This window comes from Anastrepha ludens, chromosome 3 (assembly GCF_028408465.1).
Source record: "Anastrepha ludens isolate Willacy chromosome 3, idAnaLude1.1, whole genome shotgun sequence".
NCBI lineage: Eukaryota > Metazoa > Arthropoda > Insecta > Diptera > Tephritidae > Anastrepha > Anastrepha ludens.
Window position 1 is genome coordinate 95,858,768 of NC_071499.1, and position 10,209 is coordinate 95,868,976.

Consider the following 10,209-nt stretch of genomic DNA (forward strand, 5'->3'; position numbering starts at 1 on the left):
TTTTCCAAGATTTGGCGTATTGTGAATATTTGGTCGATGGTAGACTTTCCAGGTCTAAAGCCACACTGATAAGGTCCAATCAGTTGGTTGACGGTGGGCTTCAGCCTTTAACACAATACGCTCGCTAGAACCTTATAGGCGATATTTAGAAGACTAATCCCGCGGTAATTGGCACAAATTGCAGGATCATCCTTCGTATGGATTGGGGAGAGCACACTTAAATTCCAATCCATAGGCATGCTCTCATCCGACCATATTTTGCATAGGAGCTGATGCATGCACCTTACCAGCTCCTCGCCGCCATGTTTGAATAGCTCAGCTGGCAGATCGTCGGCGCCCGCGGCTTTGTTGTTCTTTAGCCGCGTTATCGTTATTCTCACCCCGTCGTGATCGGATAGCGGAACGACAATTCCGTCGTCAACGATAGGGGTATCGGGATACATTCTCGGTGACATGTGCAGCTGTCACTGTTTAATAGGTTCGAGAAGTGTTCCCTCCAAAAGTTAAGAATAATCTGGATGTCAGTCACCAGATACCCGTCTTTGTTCTTACAGGAAAACGCCCCGGTCTTAAAACCTTTTGTAAGCCGCCGAACTTTCTGGTAGAATTTTCGGGCATTGTTCCTATTGGCCAGCACCTCAAGCTCCTCGCATTTACGTATATCGGCCTCTCGTTTCTTCTGTCGGATAAACGTCTCTCTTCCTTTTTCAGCTCTTTGTAGCGATCCCACATGGCTCGCGTTGCGCCCGATCGCAGCGTGGCTCTATAGGCGGCATCCTTTCTTTCTGCGGCAGCATGACATTCCTCGTAGTACCAATGGTTTTTTCGGGCTCGCCGGAATCCCTCTTTCTTTTCGATGTCGAACATTCTTTGCGTAGGTAGAAGCACGTTTTTTGCTGCACAGAGGCGTGTGCGCAGTTTGGCTGCAACAAGGTAATGATCCGAGTCGATGTTGGGTCCTCGGATCGTACGTATATCTAATACACTAGAAGCGTGTCTTCCATCTATTAAAACATGATCGATCTGGTTTCGTTTTTTTCGATCAAGGGACAGCCAGGTAGCTTGGTGAACTTTTTTATGCTGGAATCTGGTGCTGCAGACTACCATGTTTCGGGCCCCAACGAAGTCGATCAGCCTCTGTCCGTTACCGGATGTTTCGTTGCGCAGGCTGAATTTTCCGACTGTGGGACCAAAAATTCCCTCCTTGCCCACTCTGGCATTGAAGTCGCCAAGCACGATTTTTATGTCGTGGCGGGGGCAGTGCTCATAGGAACGTTCCAAGCGCTCATAGAAGGAATCTTTGGTCGCATCGTCCTTCTCTTCCGTCGGGCCGTGGGCGCAAATTAGCGAGATGTTAAAAAATCGCGCTTTGATGCGGATTATTGCGAGACGCTCGTCCACCGGAGAGAACGACAGTACTTGGCGACGAAGTCTCTCTCCCACCACAAATCCAACACCGAATTTGCGCTCCTTTACATGACAGCTGTAGTAAACGTCACCAGGTCCTACTCTTTTCTTGCCTTGTCCCGTTCATCGCATCTCTTGGATGGCAGTGATGTCAGCCTTTACTCTCACGAGGGCATCAACGAGCCGGGTAGAGGCACCTTCCCCATTAAGAGACCGGACATTCCAGGTGCATGCCCTCAAATCATAGCCCTGAGTTCGTTTGCAGGGGGCGTCATCAGTGTAGGAAGTTCTCTTCCGAGGCTTTGTGTATGTTTTCATTGGCGGGTTTTAAATGGCGGGTCCCAAACCCGGCGCGCAACCAGCTATCCTGGAATGTTTCGCGTTCTCACGTTAGCTCACTCCCCAACGGGTGTTCGGAAGCTACCCAAAGGATACGTGGGCTAATCCCGGCCATTGTGAGCTGCTTGAGCCATATACAGAAGAATCGTCCTGGCCATTCCCAAGTGAATGGCGATCAGTAACTTTCCCCACTTGTGTGGACTTCTACATATGGAACCATCCTCCACATATATGTATTACTGCCCACCTAATTTAGATCCGAAATGAGTATAATTCAGAGCAGATAAAACCCACACACACTTTTTACATGTTTTTATAAGCTGCAACTCTCACTGTCATTGTTTGTTTGACAGTGAATGAATTGTGTGTGACTATCATTCAGTATGAACCAAGTTCGAAAGCCACTGAGGCGATGATGAAACTCCAAGTAATACAATTTTTTTCTAATAGCAGTCGCACCCCGACAGGCAATAACAAACCTCTAATTGTATTTCGGCTCTGAAAAAGCTCCTCATACAAAACCATTGCCGTTCGGAGACGGCATGAAACAGTAGGGCCCTCCATTTGTAGAACAACATCAAAGCGCACACCATAAATTGGAAGAAGAGCTCGGCCAAATCCCTAACAAATATTACAGACACCAATTATATACATTCATATATATGTATGTGTAAAACCACCGAAGACAACTTAACTGAGTATAGTAAGCCCACGATGCTATTCGCGTTTGTTCTTACCCCATCTCGCGTCTTTTGCTTTAAAATACAGTGCGGTGTTGGTCTTTCTAGTTGAGGCTTTCCTCTTCCGTTGTCACCTCCAGAAGCACACATTTGGATCGTTTGATCTATTCATATTCGGAAAATAAGTGGGATTTTACCCTTGAAAAGTAGTTTGCATTGAATTTTGCATAACATTGAAGTCAATCATTAAGCATTGATATAAAACAAAATACATATCTCGAAAATATGTGCTACAAATATCACATCTAGCATAAACAAATATCACATCTGGCACAAAACCATGCTTTTCAGATACAAGCACCAGAGATTAGACAGACATAATTTTCACCAATTTGATAATAATTATGCATTGTAGGCTGACAATTCGTCAGCCGAAGAGTCTATTAGCGCTGATCATTCGGATCTACTGAAGTAGAACTGCACTTGCACTTCTAAGAAACAACTAAAATCAGATTGAACAGAATTGATCCAAATGAAACAAACCGAACACAGTATACCTTTTTCGTAGGTATATGAGTATATACTCGTAGATTATAAACCCCCGACTGCGGCATTTTTACGAATTCACTGGTGCCGTTGTAAGCCCGATGAAAGTAAGGAAATAGTTATTCACTTTGTTATCACGCAAGACTCTCGACTGTAGTTTGAAGACAACAGTCAATCGGGATAATGTAATATATCGGGAGTATTTAGCTCTATGCGAACTATCGATATCGATAACTATGGTTTGATAGTTGAGAATGGTTGTGTCATATGCTTACGAGTATTTCAGTTATTATAGCAAATGTTTACTAATTAAGATGCGACTACAACTTGTAATACAATAGATAACGCATTTATTTTAGTTTTAATGTAGAATTAAGACAGTATTTCAATTAGGACAATATTTCACAAAACTTCGGTAACGCGTCCTACTGCTCAACTCCATGTTCATCAACAGAGGTGTATGTTAAGGGTATGGAAGCGTTGACACATCAGCTGACAGTTGTTTGTTGAATAAACTTTGGTAAGTTATCATGAATCGTTTAATGCCAGAACAACACTTCTAAATTGTGGAAATTTACTTTGAAAAGTTTGTGACAAAAACTACGTTAAAATTACAGTTCACGCACTAATTGAGTCCTAAGCTGATGGCATTATTCCTGTTTGTTCCAAGAAGCCTTTTTCTTGGATGACGAAAAAAACCGAGAAAATTGGGGGTGTATATCTTGCGCAGTAAAAAACAAAAAGAGTAACGAAATCTAAAATGTATGTGTCTATGCAAAACTTGCGAAATCACTGGCGAACTAAAAGGACAGTAGTGAACTGCTTGATGTGAGCGATAAGTCAAGAATGATTTATTGAAATTCATGCTAATTATTTACAAGCGAAAGATTCATTAGACTAAAAGAGAATTAGAGAGCAATAATAAGTAATATTGACTGTGTGTGTGTGTGTGTGTGTACGTATGCAAATTTACAATGAGTGGATGTTTATTTGTACATATTGAGTGTTAAGTTATTTAAGCATAAAGGGTGATCCAACATCCCGGCCCCGTTGAAAGGATGCACTTTCAAGACACTGGCAGGATGGCAAGTTTGTGAACAGGCCGGCAACAGCTCCCATTAGTAGTGCGGAGGCGCACAACTCGAACATGACCATCTCGTCCACGTACGGTCGACTCAACGCGACCAAGCTTCCAGCGTTGTGGTGGGAGGTTATCGTCGTGGATGATCACTAGCGTACCTTCTGCAAGATTGGGTGTAGGTGTCGTCCACTTGACTCGTGAGCGTAGTTCATTGACATAGTCTGAAGACCAGCGGCGCCAAAAGCGCTGCTTGATGGCCGTAATCATATCGTATCGATCCAAATTCGAGATATTTCTCTCTTCGAGTGAGCTTTCGGGTAGGGCACGTAGCGATGACCCGACCAAAAAATGTCCAGCAGTGAGTGCTTCAAAGTCATTGGGATCTGATGATAGCGGTGAGAGCGGACGCGAGTTTAGTATGGCCTCTATTTCCACAGCTACAGTGCTCAGTTCTTCATATGTTAATCTTGTATTAGCCAATGTGCGATAGAGCAGTCCCTTTGCGCTTTTAACTGCTGCTTCCCAGAGGCCGCCAAAATGGGGTGCCCTAGGTGGGATAAAATGGAAATTAATAAAATCGGAAGAGCAATATTTGTTAATTTCGTTCTGGGTTTCGTGCTTGAACAAAAATTGTTTGACCTCTTGCAAATGGTTGGATGCTCCTACAAAATTCGTGGCGTTGTCGCAGAAAATGTGGCACGGCATCTTTCGCCGACCACCCATACGTTTTAGAGCGTTCAGGAATGCTTTTGTAGACAAGTCCGAGACCACCTCAATATGAACCGCCTTAGTGGCAAGACAAACAAATATCGCCAAGTATGATTTGGTAGGTGTCTTTCCTCGGACTCGCAGGTAAGTGCTTATTGGTCCGCAAAAGTCGATTCCGCAGCGTTCAAATGGACGTGTTGGTTGGACACGCTCTCTTGGTAGGGGTCCCATTACTTGCTGCAGCAAGGTGGGCTTGTATCGAACGCAATGCACACACGAACGAACGACGCGACGGGCCAAATCTCTGGCGTTCACAATCCAATATTCAAGGCGGATCAAGGCGACTAAGGCTTTTGGGCCTGCATGGTAATTGCGAAGATGTAAATGGCGTACATACGTCAAAATAAATTGTGAATTACTGGGCAACAGCAATGGGTGTTTTTGGCTGTCTGGTAATTCGGTGTAGTCCAGACGGCCACCAACCTTGATAAGCTCGTATCCAGTCGAAGTGTCTATAAATGGAGTCAAAAATTTTAAATTACTTTTTAATGATCGATTTTTCTTTAGTAACTGAAAGTCGACAGAGAAGTGATGCTGTTGAACGTTCCATATTAAGCAATGTGAAGCGCGTCGCAATTCGTCAGGCGATGGTGAAGCGGTAGTGAACCTTGATTTCTTTCTGGACGAATCAAAAAACCGGAATAACCAGGCGACTAGACGTAAGCAATGGGGGTACGAGCTAATGCCATTGATGATGTTGAGAATGTAGTTTGTCTCCATCATTGTGGTGAGTGTCGTTTTGCGTTTTTCCGAATTGATGACGTCTCCGTCGAGGTCAACTGGTGGTTTTTGATTTGGCCATTTAGTCTGATCTTGAAACAAAAAAGCTGGACCGGAAAACCAAGTCGATTGTTTAAGTTCTGCAGTAGGGCAGCCTCGAGATACAAGATCCGCAGGATTCTCGCGCGTTGGTACGTATCTCCAGTGTCCACCTACAGTCAACTCTTGTATATCCGATACTCTGTTCCCTACAAAAGTTGAAAGCGTTATTGAATGCTGTTGAAGCCAATGCAGTACTAGTTGTGAATCGGTCCAAAAGTAACTGCTTAGAGGTTGATCAGTAAAAACATCTTTTATTTTTGCGTAGAGAGATGCAAGAAGGTGCGCACTACAAAGTTCAAGTTTGGGAAGCGACTGCCTTTTGACTGGAGCGACTCTTGACCTTGATGTAAATAACTGAACTTCAACATGTCCATCCAGGTCTTCCGTACGTATGTATACAGAGCAACCGTATGCTCGAATTGATGCGTCGCAAAACCCGTGTATTTGTATGTTCCGTACGGTTGGTTGCAAGCAATAACGAGGCACGATGAGTGACGAAATCGAGTTTAATGATGCTAAGCAGTTTGTCCAAGCTTGTTGTAGGTGCTGAGGTACAGACTCGTCCCAATCGAGCTTCAATAACCATAGCTCTTGGAGGATAATCTTGGCAGTGATTATCAATGGTGACAACAAACCAAGTGGATCAAACAGCGATGAGGCAATAGACAATATTGTCCGCTTTGTAACCGAATTGTATTGCTGTTTCGGGTTAAAGCCGAACGAAAATACGTCGCTTCGTTGATGCCATGTTACTCCTAATGCACTGGTCACAAAATCGTCGTTGATATGAAGCTCCTTTGTTGCTTGACCTTCCTTGAAGTCTGGGTGATTTGAGTGCCATTTCGATATTGGAAACTGTCCACGACGGAGTACTTCAACAACTTCATGCCTGAGTGTGTGTAACGTGGTTATATCGTCGGCACCACATAACATGTCGTCGACATAAAAGGATGATTTTATTGCTGAAGCGCCGATCGGAAACTCTGCCATATGTTGGTCTGCCAGGTAGTGTAGGCTGCGTACCGCAAGGTATGGGGCCGAAGCTGTTCCGTATGTTACAGTGTTGAGCTGGTACGTGCGGAGATCTGAGTCTGGGGAAGCTCGCCAAAGTATGTATTGAAATTGTCGACAATTATTTTCTACGAGTACTTGCCTGTACATTTTAGTGATATCTGCGGTGATGGCGAAACGATACAGACGAAAACGTAATAGAAGCATGTATAAATCTTGTTGAATTGTGGGCCCCACTAACAAATGATCGTTCAATGATGTTTGTGTTGAGGTGCGGCACGAGGCATCAAACACTACTCGCAATTTGGTTGACGTGCTGCTAGGTTTAAGCACGCAGTGATGTGGCATATAGTAGTGTGGCTCTTTCAAGTTGGGGTGTGCTACTACTGACATGTGGCCAAGACTTTCGTACTCTTCCATGAAGGCAATGTACTGCGGACGGATTTCGGACGAACGTAGAAGACGTCTCTCAAGCGCAAGGAATCGCCGACGCGCGATATCGAAGGAATCTCCGAGACAAATTGGGTTGTCTTTAAATGGCAGATTTACAGTAATTCGACCAGTGTGGTCTTGATGAGTTGTTTTTGTGAAATGCTCTTCACAAATTCGATGGTCTGGCTGAGTTGGTTTTGGTGACGTGTCGATGGCTTCCAGTTGCCATAGGCGTTGCAAATTCTCGTCGATTGAGGTTTCATTTGACAGCAGACAAGATGATGACGTCACGTTATAGTCACCTCGAAACCTACCAGAGACGACCCAACCAAACAACGTCTTCTGAAGCGTCGGTAAATTTGGACCCAGTCGAATTTGGCCAACAGCAAGAGCATCAAAGAAGGCCTCTGTTCCTAACAACAGGTCTATGCGCCGGGGCTTAAAAAACATCTCGTCTGCTAATTTGGTATTGGCTGGCAAGCTCCAACCGGACGTGTCGATCTCGGCATCTGGCTGGTATGCTATGTGCGAGGTGATTCCGAATTGAAGTGACAGTTGAAAGGCTGAAGTGCGCGATTTGATGGTCGTGGTCGTACGCGCCTTAAGGCTGGTTAGCGAGTCTCCAATGCTTCGAACGCCCACATTATGTTTCTCACGTCGAAGGCGTAGTTTTTGCGCGAAATCCTCAGTGATGAAATTGAGTTGAGAGCATGAATCTAGGAGGGCTCTGCCCAACTTATACGTACCCGTAGCGTCCTTGACCAGGATCATAGCCGTTGCAAGAATCACCTGTCCACCTTCCGATGCACCCATGTGCGAGTGGGTTGCTGTCGATTCTTGAGATGAAGTTTGCCATGTAGGTCGAGTAGACCCCGAAGGCTGGAATGCGGGACCTGCCACTGGAGTTGTTTGAGTGGGTTGAGATGCATTCTCATGATGCAACAACGTGTGGTGTGCTCGATTGCAAGAGCGGCAGCGATTCTTGGATGGACATTGGATCATTCTATGACCATTGCCTAAGCAGTTGATGCATAGATCATGCTTCTTGATGAGATCAAAGCGTTGATTTGTGTTCATCTCCTTAAACCTCAAACAACTGACGAGTTTATGGTTGGAACTGGAACAAAGAACACAATTAGAGTTAGTGATAGCAAATGACGAATTTTGCATGCGATTGCTTGCGCGATTTTGCTTGCCAGACTCGGGTTTTCGTTGTGACGATGCCTCGCATGAGTGCAAGAACTGACAATGTCGTTCCACGACTTGAGTGCACTGTGACCAAGTTGGAAGCGACTTGTAGTCCAGAGACTCGTTCCATTTGCTCCTGGTTTGCTGATCACACTTGCCCATCACAATGTTAATTAGCAATGCATGTGCGATGTTTGCAAACGTTCCTACTGACTCCAAGGAGCTAAAAATTGCCGATGCCTTGTCTATTAAACTGCGCAGTTGTTGAGCGTTCGACCTTTCCAGTGCCGGTAATGCGAACAGTGAGGCAATACCTTCCAAAAAAATTAACGTTGGGTTGTCGAACCGTTGCTTGAGCCTATCCAAAGCCTTCGGATAGTTTTCGCTAGTGACTTGGAATGCATGAACCGTTTCTAGCGCGGGACCCTTTAAACAAGTCAACAGGTAGTTAAATTTTTCTATGTTCGACAGCCTTGGTTCGCGAGCAATGATCTGGGTAAATGACGTAATAAAATTGTTGTAGTCTGCGTAATCGCCACTAAATGTTGGCAATGTTAGTCTTGGCAGATGCGACGAGGGCTTAACAACTGCTGGTGTTGACGTTTCGGGAAAGTGCACTGTACCGTTAGCATCTTCTCCCAGCTGCGCTTGAATATTTAGCTTAACTGCTACGTAGCTATCTTCCAGATCTGCGCGGCCGTTGTCAAGTGGATCTAAATCCTCAATGTCAGCTTGGACGGATAAGGCCTGCTTGAAGTAAGATTCCAGTATTCCTAGTCGACATTGAAGCTCAGCATTGGTAAGTTTATCATCTGACTCCCTCGCCGCTTCGACGATCGATTTAATACGCGAAATGTTGCGCTTTATGTTGGAGCGCTTACGCTTGCCTTCTTCAAGAGACATGGTTGCTAAACACGATGTGATGTTGCGAAAATATTCCTGCTGGGTAACTGACTGCTGTGCTGGCGGTCAAATGTTGGAGCAAGCGACAGCAAAACAAAATACGAAGAAATGCACAAACAACGCAGCTTCAATGTGCGAGAGCAGCGAAAGTGGTGATGGCAGAGCGACGCGATGTTAACGGCTTGTTTAGCAGCGCAGCGGTATACGTCTCCAACGAACGGTGAATTCGACCTTTTGGAGTGACGAAATGTATTGTGTACTTACCAAAAATATGCACAACAGAAAAAATCCCCGATAGGAATTAACTGCTAGCAAGAGGTTACAATGCAGCAACAACGCGAATTGGTTGATTGATTCCTGCTGGGTAGCTGACTGCTGTGCTGGTCAAATGTTGGAGCAAGCGACAGCAAACGAAAATACGAAGAAATGCACAAACAGCGCAGCTTCAATGTGCGAGAGCAGCGAAAGTGGTGATGGCAGAGCGACGCGATGTTAACGGCTTGTTTAGTAGCGCAGCGGTATACGTCTCCAACGAACGGTGAATTCGACCTTTTGGAGTGACGAAATGTATTGTGTACTTACCAAAAATATGCACAACAGAAAAAATCCCCGATAGGAATTAACTGCTAGCAAGAGGTTACAATGCAGCAACAACGCGAATTGGTTGATTGATTCCTGCTGGGTAGCTGACTGCTGTGCTGGTCAAATGTTGGAGCAAGCGACAGCAAACGAAAATACGAAGAAATGCACAAACAACGCAGCTTCAATGTGCGAGAGCAGCGAAAGTGGTGATGGCAGAGCGACGCGATGTTAACGGCTTGCTTAGCAGCGCAGAGGTATACGTCTCCAACGAACGGTGAATTCGACCTTTTGGAGTGACGAAATGTATTGTGTGCTTGCCAAAAATATGCACAACAGAAAAAATCCACGATACGAATTGACTGCTAGCAAGAGGTTACAATGCAGCAACAACGCGAATTAGTTGAACGTTGTTGTTGCTCTAGCGGATTGGTTGATTGCTGTTATTGCTCC

The 10,209-nt window shown here is 45.0% G+C and overlaps 2 protein-coding genes across 2 annotated transcripts; both read right to left on the reverse strand.

Moving 5' to 3' along the window:
* Nucleotides 1-3,795: 3,795 nt before the first annotated feature.
* On the reverse strand, nt 3,796-9,535 carry LOC128858508 (uncharacterized). The gene is made up of 2 exons (XM_054094860.1): nt 9,442-9,535; nt 3,796-8,203 (listed from the first exon to the last, which is right to left on the reverse strand). Exon 2 carries the CDS (start codon nt 8,161-8,163, stop codon nt 4,039-4,041), a length of 4,125 nt encoding a protein of 1,374 aa, XP_053950835.1. The 5' UTR covers nt 8,164-8,203; nt 9,442-9,535; the 3' UTR covers nt 3,796-4,038.
* LOC128857615 (uncharacterized) lies at nt 8,175-9,177 on the reverse strand. The gene is made up of 2 exons (XM_054093366.1): nt 8,283-9,177; nt 8,175-8,203 (listed from the first exon to the last, which is right to left on the reverse strand). Exons 1-2 carry the CDS (start codon nt 9,175-9,177, stop codon nt 8,175-8,177), a joined length of 924 nt encoding a protein of 307 aa, XP_053949341.1.
* Nucleotides 9,536-10,209: the final 674 nt, after the last annotated feature.

Bases quoted from the DNA above. Each gene is read 5' to 3' on its own strand.
- LOC128858508 (XM_054094860.1), bottom strand. From the start codon at position 8,163: ATGAACACAAATCAACGCTTTGATCTCATCAAGAAGCATGATCTATGC.
- LOC128857615 (XM_054093366.1), bottom strand. From the start codon at position 9,177: ATGTCTCTTGAAGAAGGCAAGCGTAAGCGCTCCAACATAAAGCGCAAC. The intron at 8,204-8,282 runs GCAAGCAAAATC...TCTTTGTTCCAG, and splicing joins ACAACGAAAACCCGAGTCTG to TTCCAACCATAAACTCGTCA.